The sequence below is a fragment of the Epargyreus clarus genome, unplaced genomic scaffold (assembly GCF_041222505.1).
Source record: "Epargyreus clarus isolate Ecla_fem2 unplaced genomic scaffold, WU_Ecla_fem_2.2 ptg000024l, whole genome shotgun sequence".
Taxonomy (NCBI): Eukaryota; Metazoa; Arthropoda; class Insecta; order Lepidoptera; family Hesperiidae; genus Epargyreus; species Epargyreus clarus.
Genome location: NW_027332231.1, coordinates 3,122,862 through 3,140,744, shown reverse-complemented (window position 1 = coordinate 3,140,744; position 17,883 = coordinate 3,122,862). Strand labels below are relative to the sequence as shown.

Below are 17,883 nucleotides of genomic sequence, written 5' to 3'. Positions count from 1 at the left end.
TTAAAAACATTTTCCTTCTTATGGACACCAAGTAGGTATTTGCAGATGCGTACAGAGGTGATAGTGAAAGTTTTGGCATTTATTTAGTTAGAATGATCACTGTTCTCAAATAAATTTAAAGGATTTTAAGACTTGGACTAAAGTATTTATTTAAATTCTTTCGACAAAACCTGAGGGTCCTGGCGACAACATCATACAGATATAAGGTTTTATTTTATTTGCTTTCGTAAATAAATGTCATAAAATTGTAACTTGTAGAGCTATTTAAGGATCTTGAATCTTAAACATCTTACATTACATCGTATCAAAAGTAGTAAAAGTTGAGGGAACCTACCAATCCCTTCAAATCAAATATTCAATGAATAAGAAAAGCCCATGAATGTTGCATAGATAAATATTATCTATTGTTCTTGCTTTCATGCTCATTTCTATTCAAGTCAAGCCGTCGAGTACATATATGTAGGCATGATACTATAATTTCTCTCGTCCTTCAGAATGTAAAATGTATGGAAAGTGGTTCCGGAATATTTTGGACAATCGATAAAATAGAAAGTTAATTATCAGTACCTACGTAACATATTGTTTGGATGCCATTTGCATATTATGCGTTATCCAGTATCCTATAAAGTATGCAGAATATTTTGTGCCCTATCAGGTTGGTATTGTTTACTATTGATACTGAATCATCATCAAAATAAAATTAGCAACCGTTGTTTCAGCTATCTGAACTATTTTTAAAGTTTTTTGGAACCTATATTGTCGAATCGTGGAAAACTGTGCAGAGTAAATTAAAATGAAGTGCCTATTTTAAAATAACCACGAATTTCTACAATACAATTCATATAAGTAGCTATATAATATTTATTTGCACGGTATTACAAAATTTAAAACTTTTTAAATTTATTTCTGCGAATAACTGCTAAATTGGCTCTACCGGAACTTTCCTTGTCGATTTTACGTCAAAAATAAGATAAGTTTATAAAATCGTAAATATAAAGAAAATGTAATTGCTCAAAACAAATGAAGAGTGAAAGAGGCCAGTTAATAATCCTCCGTAACTCTCGTTCAATTACTTTGGACGTGTAATTCTTAATAGTTCATTAACCACAAAGTCGTAATACAGGAAAAGTGGAAAGCATATTTCATTACATTCTACAAAATTATCCAATTAACGGAAATAGTAATTACATCCGCACGAATATAATAGTTAAATTCATACATATTTTAAAGTGTATGATATAATTATGTTTTATGTTTTTATGTGTAAAATGTATTATGGGAAATAGACATTATTAAGTCTGAAAAACGAAAAAGATGTCGTCAAAAAATAAGAAAATAATATTACACTTATTGATTGTTATTTTAATAGTATTCTCTTTACGTAAACATGTATATTAAAGAGAACTTTAAATATTTAAATAAAACATCGTCAATAATTGATTTAATTAAAATCAATAAATTTATTATTGTAACAAAACTATTCTTCTGTGTGTTTTTTTCTGTCATTTATATTATTTTATAAAATAATAGAGAAATGTAGTGATTGAAAATAAAAATAAATGTTAGATGACAATAATAATTTCAGGTCTTAACACAAAATTCTTCTAAAATCTCCTTAACAATTTGTTGGACGTTCTCCTGCATTTCTTTCAACTCTTCATCTATTACCAAATTCTTCTTTATCATGACCAAAGTTCTTGTTATTAAGCTGTATTTCGAAAGTAAAGATTTATTTCCTTCGTGGCCCTTTTTAATAGTTATTTTGAGAAGAGTGAGCCAGCTTTGTGTAAAGGAGAGGAATTCTTGTGTGATATTTTGTGTGAGTTGGAACCGTATTAGTGTGTATGTCCAAGGTTGGGAAGTGAGGGTGGCCACCAATCTAGGATCATTCTTAGACACGATGGCGTGCTTGAAGATGGAACTGAGCGTCTTCCATCCAGCTGAGGATTGATTTTCCGAATCCTATTGTAAATGGGGTAACTTTGTAGCATTAAATTTTAGCGAAGTAAAATATCATTTTTACAATCAGAAACCTATAATAGTACTCTCTGTGTTGTAACTGCTATGAACGCCCTCAAAACAGAAATTTATATCCTTTAAATATTGGCCGGATCGGGGATTGAACTCGTAAGTCTTTGTGAGTATTTGACCGTTGTTGTCACTGCTGTGTAATTTTTTTAAGCGGGCTTAAATGTCAAGTCCGAACTTATAGGGAATATTAAAAATGTTCAAGGGATTCTTAAGACTATTTTAGGGCTTTTAAAAATGTCAGACATCTATTATTCAGGAAATAAAAAGGTAATTTAAAGTTGTATTTTTGCAATACCCAACAGTGTGGCTTACAATTTAATTCTAAAAGTTAGTTACCATTAACCTGGTAACTAAAGGATCGCCTTCAATATTATCTTTTTAATTATTTTATCCATACCCAGTTGACTAAAAATCCTTGATTATTATTAATGTATTATGAGTAGGAGTATATTTTATTATTTCACTTTATAACTAACCCTACAACACAGCATCGTCTGTATCCTAAACATCAGCGCTCTCAAAGCGTCAGATTGTCGAGTATCTGACGCTACTGACATACTCTGAGTCAGCACTAAAGGAGAGTTCATAGAGTTAAGCGTCATGTACACTAGCTGGAGTAATGATGATCCGCGCTCGTTCGTACTGTCTCTACGGAGAGATTTTATCACTAAGTCCGTTTGGATTTCTAGTACTGCTTTTGGCTGTAAAGAGATTTATAAAGCTTAAAGATAACGTGACATTAATAAGCGAAGTAAGTTTTGTTATCAAGATTGTAATTTTAGCATTACATTCTTGTAATGCTAAAATTTCATATTTTCGTGGTTTACTAAAGTTTGGAGCTACAAAAAAAAAGGATTGGGGAAAAGATTAATGATAAAATAATAAATAAGGAATATAAATTCAAGATAAGGATAGTTTTCAGTTATTCCCGAAGTCCTTAATTTTTTTTACATTTTTACAAGATTTTTCTATTGTTTTAATTAACATGTTTCAAATTCTTTGGTATTAATCTAGCATGCCTAGAATGTATTCCCTTACTATAACATTAGCCTTCAAACTATAAAACAAAGTAGTGCTTAACAGCGCTGTTATAAGGCAAAGTTAAGAAACATCGTAATTAGTAAGTATTTATCAAGAAACACGGAGTCCGTTCCAAAATTCCAGGATCGCAAGCAGTACTGTCAAGATTAGTATAATAAAATCAATATACCTGATACTTATTCCTAGTGAAGTAATGTACCACATAGGAGAGTAACTGCAGCGCCGCGCACGCGACTCTATCGTCCGTAGAGTTAGACGCAGTTAGCACACTTGGGAGGAAGCCTACTCGGTTTATGTATGTTAGAAGAACTGTAAATATATGTTAATTTGTTATTTCTAGTATGTAATTCTATCAATACAATCAAGTGTAATTCGAAACTTAATTTCTTTAAGTTTTAATCATTAAAACTAACTGCTTTATTTAAATTTGATTAAACGATTTAAAGTTTAATAGAACTAGTTAAATCGCGTTCAACGGTTATAAGCTCTCATACAATAACTTTCTAACATGATGTCATTTATTATTATAGGTGATATGTTGACCCGACTATACATGTATGTTTCTTTCTTTTGCATGCTCTTCAGCGCAAATGGCTTAAAGAATTTTAACATATGAGGTGGTTTTAGATTCGTCGAAATTACGGGACTAACCATAAGCTATATTTTAGCAGTCGGGTTTTGTTTTATAATAACTGCCAGTTCTAAGATATATAAGTTTGAGAAGAAGTAGAAGATATAGTAGTTTGTGTTAATAAAATTGGAATTTACCTCTTTGATCGTTTTGATTATTAGACAAACCGAGAAGCAATAGACATAACTTCAGACACACATATTCATAATGGTACTTAGTGTCCAAATACCCTGGCCTTTCTGAGTTCTTCGAGAACATTGTTGTAATGAGGACACCTATTTTTAGGCAAGTGGAAGTGTTGACTTCTTGTGGTTGCAGTATCGTTGCCATGTCTAATAGGTAGCAGATGTTGGAACCTGCATGCAGTACGAACTCATTAGAGGGCTTTACTTTTTGATGTGAAACATCTATAGCCGCACGTAAAAAAGATTTCTGGCGTGGCGACGATTACCTTTAACTACATAGACAAATGTTCTATAAGGGACAGAGCTATTAGAACAATGTGATAAAAAAAGACAACTAGTGTTTGACCTTGCGTTTCAAGTGTACGCAAACGTAAATATTGACCATGGAATATAGTGACCAATGATTACTTCAGTCAAAACGGGACATCGATTTTTTTATGTCAAATACTTTTTACTTGAAAAAATATAGTTAGAAATAATAAAAAACACGCTTTTATGATAAAATTAACTAAAAAGTAGAAAATAATTTTCAATCTAGGAATCATTTAAGGAAAAGTAAATAGTATAATTGTGCAAAAAATGTGGGGCGCTTTATGAAAACTGATAAATGGAGCACCCCATGTTTTTTTCACAATTATAATATTAACTGTTACTTAATTGACAATGGCAATGGTTCATTTCGGAGACAACGGCACGAAGCATCGAAAAAAGGGACTGTCCCGTTAAAAACGGGACGTATGGACGTATATTTCTCATTGATACTCATGCTTGTCAAAGACAATGAAATAATGGAACAGAAGGTAAAAAATGTCCAGAACTGTCGATAATAGTTTTAGTACATCGTTTACGTAGAAATGTTATAGTACAGTTTAACTAAATAAATTATTATTATATAAATATATAATTTGATGAAAGAATGTATCTATACAGATGTATCGACTGGTTTAAAATATACGATTTAAAAATTGTTTATATTTATTATCGTATATTAGTAAAGATTACTCACTCCTAACAAGAAAATGTACCCAGTTTTGAGAATTGAAATAGTTGCGTAAAAAAGTTTTGCCACGTCTCCGTGCTAAAATGTCCCTAAAATATTTGAAATAATTATTTATCTATTATGTAAATTACGCAGTATTAGTTATTTATTTGTAAATTTTCTCTAAAAATGTTTTTATTTGTCAAGAATTCAAAAAAAACTTACTAATAAGCCGTTTGTGGCTTCATTCAATTTCAAGGCGGCGAAGTATCTTTACTAATTTATGTTTATTATTTTCAGTTTTATTTTACACACGACCATTAATTGCAAAGTTGTGTACATTTTATAAATGTACTAGCTGACCCAGCAAACATTGTGTTGCCATATAAATATAAAAAATGTTAAGGGTGAACAACCCTTATCACTTAAGAGATATGAAAAATAGATAGATAGTAGCCAATTCTCAGACTTACTGAATATGCATATAAATTTTGATGAAAATCAGTAAGAGCGTTTCGCAGGAGTACAGTAACTAACATCGTGACATGCGAATTTCATATATAAGATTCTAATCTTACCGTGGTCTTTTTGAGGATTAATTTCTGGCTATACAAAGATTGTTTATTAAATTATGTTTAGGTTAATTTATTCAATTAAAGAAATTTTAAAATACCGTATACATTTATAAATTTTATGGTAATATTTTTTATTATTTACCACAGATATCGAAGAAAATTTAGAGATTAGGATACAGAATTTCCCATATATCGATTTTATTTTATTAAAATAAACTATAAAAAGTTATATTTTGACTAAAACACACTAATATAAAAATTAAGCAGTGGGATCTTAAACTATAACATACACGTATGAACATCGTGAGCTTCAATAAAATGTCACTTCTGTTCTGTTGATCTATGGTCATAGATCAATGAAAATTTTTTCATTGATCTATGACAGTTCAATTCAATCAATGAAAGTTTTTGTCAATGAAAGTGATAAAGACGCAAAATGCATGGTCATGCATTTTGCGTCTTTATCACTTTCATTGACAAAAACATACTTTGTCTCTTTCTGGTTACTCATGTAATCATGGCGGATCGAACACGAAAAATAAACAAAATTTAATAATTTCTCTTCATTTACGTGTGATAGGTGATTCCATGAATCTTGTTTCTTTTTCGAGCATAATTTTTGCATTTATGCATTGCACAAGAAGGCATTTTGAGGCTTAAAATTCAAAATAATGACGTTTAACGTGTTCAGTGACATTCGTGTGTATTACTACGCCGCGCGAGAGCGACTGGAGTCGTTTTAACTCGTTTTACACCACTTGACGTATTTTGTATGTTTTAAGTATTGCCCGCTTATTTTTCTGATAATAAAATGTCTGACCGTGATAATTTAGAGAGTGAAAGTGATCAGCCTTCTGCAAAGAAAGCAAAATCACACTATGACACACCATCAAGTCATCAGTAAGTTAATTATTTTTTTATAATTAAAGTATGCATTTATCTGTGCATTAAGCACGCGTATATTTGGTGTGTTTTGAGCGCCAGCAAATGTAAAATCTACTATCTTGGTAGATTAAAATTCACATAAAAATCATTGCATACAATGTTTTTAAATTATTAATTAATTTTAATGTCATTCTTCTCAGAGAATAAATTTATTAAGACTGACAGAATTGTATTTCAAAATCAGCTGATGGCGTGCAGCGCACGAAAGTTTTTTCTTATTTGTTATAAATATGAACATTAAAAAATTAATATGTTTTTTTCTGCATATTACCTACTTTTACAAAATAATGTCGATGTTTCACATCTGCCAGGCGTCCCGTGACGGCTCACATTTTTTTTATAATATACCAAAAGAGCTTGCAGTCCAATTGATGATAAGTGGGAACTGGCGAGGGACATCTCGTAATCAATATAAGATAGAATTGGAGCACTATCTGATGTCGGTCATGTCGGATGGGTTGCTACTCCTGAGGACTAAGCTGGAACACCTCGTATAGGAGTTCTCACTCCTACCACGCATCATTGTACCACGCTTGTGGTACAATTGATTAAATAAAATCAAAGAAACAATCAACTAGACCAATTAAAATTTAATAACTAGTATTGAACTAGAGTTTGAAATGAGTCAATATTGTAACACTGTTGCTATTGAGAAATGTTTTCTCTGTTTTAAATAAATTCAACACGCACGCTCATACATATCCTGTAACGTCCAAGAATATGAAGAATATTTTCCAAGAGTCACGTAAGTGTTGGAAGATTGCATATTATTTGACGTGAAACACACAAATTAATACATGATCGCTGGTATTTATACACAGGCACAATGTTGGTAGTCAGGTGGTTTGCATGCTCGTAGGTACTACTTCAAATTATAAAAAAAGAATCTACCTAAGTAAAAGATTATTTTTTTACTACATCTCAGCCATGTACTTTAGATCTATACACTACTATACGGCTTTTATCAGTTATATAGATGAGATTGATCAAAACTCTTACTACTTATCTATTTACGTACAAATAATCATAAGGTACAAAAATTACCTATTTCGCTTTCACAGTCTATCAATGTTTTCGACAGTACTTCTGGTAACATCGACCATACAAGTAATGCGAAATCTTGTTTCGCATTGTCATCTCCTTCCTCTATACATATATTGAGTGCTTCTCTACAATTTATTAGAATGGAATCATCACGATTCTGTATTAGGACGTTTAGAAGAAGTTCCCAAACTAATGGTTCTTTTATAAGATCTTCTGGTAACGCATCTTCTGTCATGAGCCATTGAGATAGCTAACATAATACATATTTTAGTTTAAGTTATTGTGTTTTAACATGGAGATTGAAGGAGAGGAACAGTGTATTCGATTTTAAATATAGCAGCAAATAAAACTGAATTATGACTGGAGTCTTCCTTCTACTAAGAATGACATTTCTTTCATAAAAGCTGTTAGCGAGACGGCTTCATACTTTCAAAGGTGAGCCATAGTTACCAGGTGTTCAATGCAGTCTTTGAACCTTCTAACTACTAACCCAACTTCTGTACCTTTCCTCCCGTATGCAAGAAGCGTGTTTGAGTACGCTCCAAGTCTCTCCCAGTTATGGTAAGATATTCATTCAGTAATGCAATATTAAAAGGGTTGCAGCTAGTTGAAGAGCGACTAAAATGATTTCTTAATGGAATATTGGTAGTTATTAGGGATACCTTAAATTTCTACTTACTACTTGTATTCTAACATGATTAGGGATCCTCAACGATGTGAAAGCCCAGAATAAAATAGCAGGATTGTGCGTATAGTACACAGAAGGGTCCGGTTGTAACAATGTGACTAGGCGGTCCGTTGCTTTCTCGAGATAGACCCTTTCGTCTAGCGATTCTATGGAACCATTAGATATGGTTGACATCTGTATAAATTCATAAATTTTATTTCTTTAATGATGAAAGTTTGTAAAGTTAAAGGTTTATGGTAAGAGTAACAAAAATTATACTCGGCTTCAGGAGACTTTACTTTATAGCACTACTTAATAAAGGCTTTGCGGTTTCCCAGAAAGAAGATGTCTTGCTTTAATTAATCAAAGGATATGAACCAATTTTTAACTGAAAGTATGTAGATTTTCGTGATTACAATTCATAATTGTTTGATTGGGGAATCCTTATGATTTAAAGATTAAATTTTTATCACGTTCAAGAACTCAATCAGCCAAAATCAAACCATAATTGATTGTCATTATCATAAACTTCATTCGTTTGTGATAATGACAATCAATTGTGATGATCAGTCTGGATAGATGAGATAGTAGTAAATACTTTAAATATCAATATGAAATAGAATAAAATGTACAATACCATAACATATAAAAATGTTAGTAAATTAACGATATTAAAAGGTTATTACAGCAAAAACAAGCCAGAGCGCTTTCACTATGTGAGGAGGCGGTTTGAAGAATTTAGGCAGCCGCAGGATGTGTTGTACCAAGAATGGTAATAATGGCGCCGTGGCTTCTTCAGGACTAAAACATTGTGAAAAGATGAAGTAATTGAAAATAGGATTGTTAATATGTTATCTGTCTTTTTCTTTCCATTAATTACTTTAAGGTATATATTTTTGTCTAATGTGACTTTCATTTATCCGTGAATAGTAATATTTGTAAGCGTATCGAGTTTTAAATTGTCTAGATAATGGCTTATGATATGGTAAGTGCCCGTTGTTCCCAAAAGTTTATTTACACCACGTAGACTAGATAAGACGTGGAGTGACTTTGGAAGGCCTTTAAAAATCATGTTGTTAAAACTAGAGAACATGCTTTCACTATAAACCCTTGACTAAATTGCTGCCTTGGAGTAGCAAATGCTCAAAGGGGACAAGTAACCGTTTTTATCAGGAACCCTATTTGCCTGATTTGATTTATTTAAAAAAACTGATAAAATCAAAAGTGATAAAAAAATATAATATGCTGATACTTCTCCGAAGATTGGCAGTAGAAATAAATGTATATGAGTAAGCTGTAAGGCTGACTTTTCTGTAAAAGCAATCCAGTACTTTCAGGTTTTTCGATTCCATATTGCAACTCTACTAAATCAAGCTGGAATAAAAAGTTATTTTTTTTTATTGATTCTTGATAATTATTTTTTAAATATAAACGATACGATTTAATGAATTTTAAGAGTACGCTTTACTTACTTTGTTATCGATAGTACATATTTTATTATTTTCGTCATTTACATTGTTACTAAAAAGATATTTTTCCGCTAAAGCCTTAAGCATTTCTCCCAAAACTAAAGTGCTAACTTTGCGTATCATTCCATCACCTCTAAAATAAAAATAAAAATATAACTATATCTACATATTTTGCCACTATTTTAGTTTTATTGGTTTTTGATATGTATAGTATATTTCTTATTTCTTTACCTTGATATCTGATTTTGTGGCAACATAGTGAGGTAACCTTTGGAAAATAATAGATCACAAAAGTTCATAGATGCTTCAGTTTGGGTAGTATCATAAATAAAATGAAGTAGAAGTTTCAAAAAGATTGTATATTCCTCTGAATTTATTTGGTTTTGATTGTCCTAAAATAATATTAATAGTAAGGTAACCGTTTATAAATATAATTTAGTAATATTTTATTAAAACATCATTTAGGTATATTTATGCTTTTACCTTTACGAATGTTATAAGATCACACATTACACGTTGAATTGTTTCACCGATTTCAGAAGCGCATTGTTTTAATGAGTTGATTTCTTGAATATCAACACAAATGCTTTGTACAAAATCTGCTGGCTGATTTCCATAGTTTAGAAGTTTTATCAACCTTTATACAAAACAGTTTAACATTATCAAAGGCTTTCAATCAGCATTTATGTTAGAAGGAAAATTACAAAATTAGCAAACTTAATATAATAAAAAAATTCAGGCAAAATATTGTAAGAATATTAGATATATTAGTGAAACGCACCTTAAACTATCCATTCCAATTTGGCACATTACAACCAAGAACATTCCAAAATGTTCACTATCTCCTACCAACACTACATGGTTAAGTGCGGCTAAAAGCAACTCAAACCATTGCTTAAGCACCTCGATCAAGCACTTGGCTGTACTACTCCGTATAGCTAAGTTTGGAGGTTGGTAGGACACCAAAGCACTCAGAACTAGAGCACTACGGAGTACAGTGTTTGGATTTGTATTGATTCGAGGGACTAAAGCGTTTAAGCAAGCAAGTAACTGTTCAGTGCTGTAAGCACTTTGTAAGGATAGTGGTGATGTGGTTCCGTGTAAGCTGATTCTGTGGAATAAAATGAGAAATAATTGTCGTCAATCGCTTTAGATATTTTTGGAGGTGTGTTCGTTGTTTGTCTACCCAAGAAATATAAGATGTATGCGTATTATTTAAAAGAGTAGTGTAACGAATAGTACCACTCGATATCTAGCCATGGATGAAAAGGATTTAATTCATCCGCCTACCCGCAGCACAGTACGAAGTTAATCTACTGCGGTCACAGACACGTTACCTATGACTTAATGTAATACTATGATAAGAACCTGTCCTTGTAAACTTTTGAGCGTTGTTTAATTGGTGAATAAAAAGCTAAAAATACTTTGGTATGTTTAGGTGTTATTTTCTAAGATTACTTCATATATAATATTATATAACATAAAATTCATAACATAACTAGGAGCAACCCGTAGCCAATCAGTAACCAAGGTAACCAAACTTACCCATTGAGTAAATCGCATATAAAATGCAAGCAGGCGTCCACAGCGGCGTGTGAGCCGGTCGCGGAGTAGTGCGCCAGGGTCCGCACCACCGCCGCCATCGCGTGCGCCGCGTGCTCCTCCGCGAAGAAACCACGCGAGCGCCATAGTAGGCGGATACAGGATAGCACCGTTCTTTATCATTTATTTATGATTTATTTGGTAAACAATGAGAATATAAAAGTTGTAAAGCTCCATAAGACCATGTTGGAATAATATGGCGACGCGGTTCATTTCTATATTCAGAGCGGACTAGCCGTTTACCCTGACTATACCTTATAAATTTAAAAATATTAACAAAAATAATAAAAGGAATCACTCTATTCACACAGTCGCTGACGCAGAACTACTTTGCGAAATTTTACCTACTTACCGAAAAAGTGAAAAATCCAAGTTAGAAGTAGCTTCACAGAGGAAAACCGTAATATCGTTTTGTAGCAAGTATTCGATCATGCAAGTCCTTTCGTTTGAATTCAATTTATACCTATTAATTACTTCTATTAGGTATCCACACGCCTTATTTTGCGCTGCAGTATCTCGTGATGTTAATAGCCTTTTTATGTCACATAACGCATTTTGTCTACTATTTGGGTTATAAGTTCTACTAAAATTTGCATTTACTAAGTGGTACATATTTGTTTCAACTAGCTTAGATATAAATATACCTAAACTTAACCAAGATGCTTTGGGTCGTAAGTTTCTTTAAACTGTTTTTTTTAATGATCGTCATTCGATTTTTGAAAAGTGCGCCATTATTTTATTCGTAATGTCATAAACAAAATGAGATCTTTATTAATTATATTTAGTTGACATAGTTTTACAATTAAAGAAAAGATCTTTAAATAATATTATTATAACGCGTATGAAGTAAGGTTTCGATAAAAAATGATTAAATTATTTTATTTTTTGTCACAGTGAAAACCTGGTAACACTGATTCCTTGTCGAGTAGGCATGTTTATATAAATAAGTAAATTGCGAATTTTTTATCAATGTGATATATCGATCAACAACGTCGAATTTTTATTAAAAATATATTTTTTGTATGAATTTGTAATGAATAAATTTGTTTTATTAAAGATATTTATTATAAAATACATCTCATATCAAATTGTTATATTGAATCGGCCGAATGATCGGTAATCGGTAAATTGCATTGTGTCGTAAGGCAACTCCACTCACTCAACTGTCATTCTCATCTGGTAGCTTCTGTGGATGAATGTTGGAAGTTTTATTTTTCGATTATTTTATTGTTTATTTGCTTTAGCAAAGTGTTGATCGTTTTGTTGTGCGTTCCAATTAAATCAAGGTAAATAGAAATGGTTAGTAAAGTTTTATTTTTGTTTTTAGTATGATAAATTGGCATCGCAAGCATGGTTGCTTGGCGTCGTAATTACCATTTGTAAGTAAATTGTGTCTTGTTGCAGTCTGTAATGGAGTTCTTAAAAGATTTGCCGTCGTACGATGAACACAACTTCACATTATTCAATACGGACCACGGCATTAGGAACTGTTCTAAAAGGCCGTCAATATACCTGCCGACGAAAGACATCCCTTCTGAGCAAAGTTGAGTATTGCCTCTAACTTGAAAGTTGGCTTACTTATTGGTACCAAACGATCAATATCTCATTGGATTTCTTTATTTTTCAGTAATCGTAACGGAAAAAACGAACATTCTATTAAGATATCTCCATCAGCAATGGGAGAAAAAGGTAATCAATCTTTTATCACCAGTATGCGGACTATTGATAAGATTAGATCTTATATTTATGTTTATTTTGTGTTTATAACCTTTTAACTACATTTTTACAGAACAACACCTCCCCAAAGAAGCGTGATCAAAGTAGTATCGAACAAAATGGTGATGAGAGCCGACCACGCAAAAGGCCATGTTTAAACTCTCCGTTAAACTGAAAAAGCTCGAAGGCAGTACTAGTTACTTTGTGCTTCAGTTATGGACATTACAAAGTGTATGACAGTTTTATAAAAACATTTCTATTCCACATATATAGGTCAAATTATACAATGATTCGCGAAACACACTGGTTTCATGTTTATTGGGAGTCTTAGGACCGAGTGCCATTTCTGAAAAATCTGAAACAATCTCTTGTATAGATAACAATATTAAGAAACAATATTATAGATACAGTTATAAGAGTTCTGTGTATTTGATGAAAAATGTCTAATCCAGTCAGTGGCTTTAGGAAAAAATATTTAATAAATGATGGTGTTATAATAGGTACAGTCCAAAATAGGGATTAGAGATTGAGATCTAGATCCAATGATAAACCATATACTATATGAATGAGATTCTGGTAGAAAATCTAATGTATATTTTTTTCTTGTATAAAAATTTTCACATATTCCCATTATTTTTCATGAAATGCACAGAATCTTTCATTCCATGATATAACTAAGTTTTGCACATTAAAATTCTTTTGAAATTCTATTCACATGTCAAAATTATTTTTGCTGCAAGTTGTATATTTTATTAGGTAAAGTAAAATAATTAATTATATATTAGTTCATATTATTTTATACACCATAGACTAACAATGTGTTCAGTAAATTTAAAGTGTGTTATAAAAATGGCACATAGAAATTCTTTTTGCAAGCTCAAAGAGATTCCTTTGAAAAGTACTATTATAATAATCTGTATTAAAGTTTTCTTATATATGGTATGCATTTTGTACTCATGATTTTGTACTGTGTAATCTTTAAGTCAAATCATTTGTCATATGGTGATGGTAGGCTTGTGAAGTGTTAGATTTGTAAGAAAATGAGGCCCCATTTATATTTATAGACATTGAATGTGTCAAACAAGATCCATGGCACACAATCATATTGTTCTTTACAGTAGATTAGAGGTGCGCATTATATATCACTGAAGTGAAAAGAGAGAGATATATCTTTTCAACTCAGTGATATATATCACTCTTTTAGCTCAGTAACTCACTTTAGCTCAGTAGCTCTGTAAAGATATAAGCGACATTTTATATCAGTATATCAGATAATCAGATCAAAATGTTTTGACAACATTTTTGATTCCTATAATTAATACAAAAATGGCAAGAAATTATATATAAATTTCACAGCCAACACTATTTGTATATCCCTATTTTCATATTCTTAGCAAAGAAAAAAGATTTTAATTAGTGTTTAAGACGTAATGCATTTGATTCGAATCAGACTCTCTCAGTCAGTCGCTCATTTGACTCATAACTCAACTAACTAAAACTGTTGAGTTGAAGAAGATCTTATATCCGGAATCGTATGGACCTATGAACTCAACCATGTGTCGCGGATATAAAGATATAATTCAAATTCGTCGGAGTTGATGAGTGATTAGCTCTTTGGTGAAGATATATATCTTTTATATCACTCACTCGCGAGCTACTCAAGTCTACAGTAGATTCTTTGATAGACATGTGTGCGTTGCTGTGTTAAGATAAAAATATCAATACACATAGTATAGGACAATATTTTTTGTGTCATAGCATACATCAGACACATTTTGCCTATTAATATAATGATTAATTTGCCACCTCATATAAAGAGTAATGTAACATTTTGCAAATAGAGGTCAAAAGATTCAAAACAGCTGCATAATTACTGCTTAAATGCTTAATTAATATGTCTGCATTCCATTGAGTGCACAAGTAATTAAATATTAAAAGGCTGTAACAATATTCAAGGTTCTTGAGTCAATTGAAGTTGCAAGCTGTCACTATTATAACTAATTGCAATAGTGAAATATACATTAGTTTTGTCTAAAGCCCATTATTGATAATCAATCTGTTAGTTATTTATTTTTTCCTGTCAAGGACCAATATTTGAAATTGTCAAATTTCAATCTTTGATAGCTATACATTGGATAGATTGATTTTAATAACGGATGTTACTTGATTATAATTATCTGCATCACATACTTATTATTTCACAAATGTCATAACTTTAATTCTTTAATATGAAACTCATTAAAATTGAAATTGTATGAGGTGAAATATGTAATAAATAGGTAGAATTGATTACTCCAGTATTTCTTTTTTATAATACATAGTCTAATAACTAAACAATGGTTTTGTACAATACATACATTTAATGAGCAGATAAGAAAATACCTGTTTCTTTTGATACTATAGTTATTTATGCCTGGTCAATACATTTATGAAGGTGAAATATTTTTTGTTGCACTCAAAAAGTTAAATCTCATTAGAGTGATTTTGCATGATACTCAAGTTATGTTCGCTTATACATAGCCTAAGTGTATTTTAAATTGCCTGCATTGTTAAGACAGTGCTTTAATTTTTTTATTTATAGATCAGTAAATAATTCAACAGTGTTGACAGGAACACAATAGAGTAGAGTAAAAAACTAATTTTGTTTATATTAGCATACTTTTCATTTAACATAATATCAAATATAGGGTTTTATTTACTTTGAAATTTAGTATTAAGTTTTAATGACCCTATAATGTGAAAATTGGCTTATAATGTACTGTTACTTCTTTTATAATTTTGTTTTAGGTCATTTATTTGCAGTATATTCTTAGTTACTTATTACAGGACCACAGAAATACATGAATTATATAAAGTCTGTTGTTTTTACTTCCATAGTTCCTGAAGATGTTTTGTAGTAACTTTTATGAAGTGTAAAAATTGTAATTTATTTAATGTGAATGATATAAATATTTATAGATTTGTCTATTGGCTCATTGCAAGGTGATAATAATATTTATTTATTTAAAGTAACAAGGACTCATTACATTAACATTATTTACAATATTTAATGATAATTAAACTGCAATGAGACATTTGCAGTCGTCTTTTCTTTATCAAGATAAGCAAGTAAATATCAAAAGTGAAGAAAGATCTTGCCAGGCACTGAAAAGAAAAAATTACTTCTGAATATTATTACTGAAGTGAAATTACAAGATAGGACAGGAAATAGGTTGATAAAATAAAACAGCAACACTTGACTGAAAAATAACTTTATTCTAGTAATTATACTTATCTCACAATTTGCAAAGTTATTCCACAGTTGCAAACATTTGTTAGGTGTCAATGGGTACCTAATGGAATTGTCTTAATTTTGTAATTTAATAGTGATAAATTCTTACTTATCACTAACACCAAATCACTAGATCTCTAGAAGCTTTTATATGATTTTCACATAATTTCATCTAACGGTCACACCCATACCGTCATGATGAAAGGATGTGAAACAAAAATATGCCAAGTGACAATGACTTAAAACTTAAAATTATAATAATAGATTGCTTTAAAATAATGTTAAGGAAATTAATCCAGGTCATACAATATATAGAAAATAAATCAAATGTTTTTACTTCAATCACCATGAAATATAGTTTTAATCCTTGGCAGGCACTTCAATAACTCGTGGCTTATCGATAATACGAGCCGTGCGGTTCCCTTTTTCAACAATACCTATAATCCAGGCTTGGTACCCTTCTTGCTTTTCAATATCCTTACAATAAGCAGCTGCTTGTTCTCGGGGCAGGCAGATTAGAAGTCCACCAGACGTTTCAGGCGCATGACCTTGGAGTAATTGGAACATATTGCCACAAGCCTTGGCCACTGCAGCCATTTTAGCTATCACTGGCAAGTTATGAATAACAAATGATACCTCATTTTTCTGATGGGATGCCAAATTTTGGGCATGTCCAAGAAGACCAAAGCCAGTTACGTCTGTAGAACCATGGGCATTGTATTTATGCATCAATCTTGCTGCAATGCGGTTAAGTCTACTCATGGAGTCCATCGCACGATGGTACGCCTTGCGAACATCTTCCTCAGAAACTACTAATTTGATTCTATTCCAGCGTTCAGGCTGGTCTAGCCACTGGTGAGCATTAACTGCTACTTGCGTTCCAAGAGGCTTTGTTAGCACCAGCACGTCGCCCATCACAGCATTATCCGGTACAATGTATTCGTTCGGCTGACAAATGGTCGTAGCTACCCCTCCAATGGTGCACCAAGGATTGATGACAGTCTGTCCACCTGTAACTGACGTACCTGCTTCGAGAGCGGAGTCCTTGAATCCTCTCATGATCAGCGGAATCACCACATCACGCTCCTTCTCGGTCATTTTGGTCGAGACTCCTAGCAGCATCAACATATTGTCGCACTCAGTAACACCCATAGCATATAAGTCGCTCAACACGTTTGCACAAGCTATTTTCCCCATCATGTAAGGATCGTCTACGAGGGGATAGAAAAAGTCCGTCGTTTGCACCAAACAAAGCCCGCCGTGCCTGAGCGGCGTCACCGAGCAATCCAAGCCGATGCCGATGCGCGGGATAGCCACATGCATAAATTGATCCTGTTCCTGCTGAGAATAGTCCTGCTGTAAGGATTCCACGAGCTTAACAAGCACATCTTGGGGTACTTTGCAACTTCTTCCTTTCAAATCGGCGAATCGTGTCAACCGAAAACTGGCTTCCAAGTCGTGTGCCACTGGGTCGAATGGCCGACGCAAGGCCAAAGCATTAGGGTTACCGGCCATCTCTAATTGCGCTGCAGCTAAACTGTCTTGCGCTACACTGGACTGATACGACATATTACATAAAATCAAAACAATAATAAAGTTTTGTTTGAAGTAAGTTTGTTAAAAATGCCGAAACCCGACACGCCGCCAAGTGACGCTTGCAAAATGGCGTCTCCTTTACAAAGAGGAATGAGTTTGAAAATGGGTTTTTATATGGACGCTTCTCATTG

General features: G+C 32.2%; 3 protein-coding genes across 4 annotated transcripts; 1 reads left to right on the top strand and 2 right to left on the bottom strand.

Annotated features, from left to right (window-relative positions):
• Window positions 1-1,509: 1,509 nt before the first annotated feature.
• LOC140752142 (uncharacterized) lies at window positions 1,510-11,806 on the bottom strand. The gene is made up of 14 exons (XM_073086324.1): window positions 11,522-11,806; window positions 11,113-11,283; window positions 10,349-10,678; window positions 10,051-10,204; window positions 9,799-9,959; window positions 9,571-9,700; window positions 9,351-9,472; window positions 8,785-8,899; window positions 8,111-8,293; window positions 7,432-7,681; window positions 3,841-4,059; window positions 3,242-3,381; window positions 2,508-2,732; window positions 1,510-1,962 (listed from the first exon to the last, which is right to left on the bottom strand). The coding sequence occupies exons 1-14, from the start codon at window positions 11,779-11,781 to the stop codon at window positions 1,582-1,584; spliced, it is 2,841 nt and encodes a 946-aa protein (XP_072942425.1). The 5' UTR covers window positions 11,782-11,806; the 3' UTR covers window positions 1,510-1,581.
• Window positions 11,807-12,300: 494 nt separating this feature from the next.
• Window positions 12,301-13,337, top strand: LOC140752597 (DET1- and DDB1-associated protein 1). 2 transcript variants are annotated; one of them, XM_073086945.1, is made up of 4 exons: window positions 12,301-12,455; window positions 12,574-12,712; window positions 12,797-12,858; window positions 12,959-13,337. In XM_073086945.1, exons 2-4 carry the CDS (start codon window positions 12,580-12,582, stop codon window positions 13,058-13,060), a joined length of 297 nt encoding a protein of 98 aa, XP_072943046.1. In that variant the 5' UTR covers window positions 12,301-12,455; window positions 12,574-12,579; the 3' UTR covers window positions 13,061-13,337. The 2 variants fall into 2 exon arrangements, with proteins under 2 accessions (XP_072943046.1, XP_072943045.1); XM_073086944.1 differs by having other exon boundaries at window positions 12,309-12,468.
• A 2,783-nt stretch (window positions 13,338-16,120) lies between these two features.
• Window positions 16,121-17,842, bottom strand: Sps1 (inactive selenide, water dikinase). The gene has a single exon (XM_073086942.1). The coding sequence runs from the start codon at window positions 17,723-17,725 to the stop codon at window positions 16,517-16,519; it is 1,209 nt and encodes a 402-aa protein (XP_072943043.1). The 5' UTR covers window positions 17,726-17,842; the 3' UTR covers window positions 16,121-16,516.
• Between the last annotated feature and the right edge of the window lie 41 nt (window positions 17,843-17,883).

Coding starts and splice junctions, on each gene's coding strand:
- LOC140752142 (XM_073086324.1), bottom strand. CDS start 11,781: ATGTACCACTTAGTAAATGCAAATTTTAGTAGAACTTATAACCCAAAT. Junction 9,473..9,570: donor TATGTACTATCGATAACAAA/GTAAGTAAAGCG, acceptor TTTTTATTCCAG/CTTGATTTAGTAGAGTTGCA. Junction 7,682..8,110: donor ATCATGTTAGAATACAAGTA/GTAAGTAGAAAT, acceptor GTATTATGTTAG/CTATCTCAATGGCTCATGAC.
- LOC140752597 (XM_073086944.1), top strand. Junction 12,713..12,796: donor AGACATCCCTTCTGAGCAAA/GTTGAGTATTGC, acceptor TTTATTTTTCAG/TAATCGTAACGGAAAAAACG. Junction 12,859..12,958: donor ATCAGCAATGGGAGAAAAAG/GTAATCAATCTT, acceptor ACATTTTTACAG/AACAACACCTCCCCAAAGAA.
- Sps1 (XM_073086942.1), bottom strand. CDS start 17,725: ATGTCGTATCAGTCCAGTGTAGCGCAAGACAGTTTAGCTGCAGCGCAA.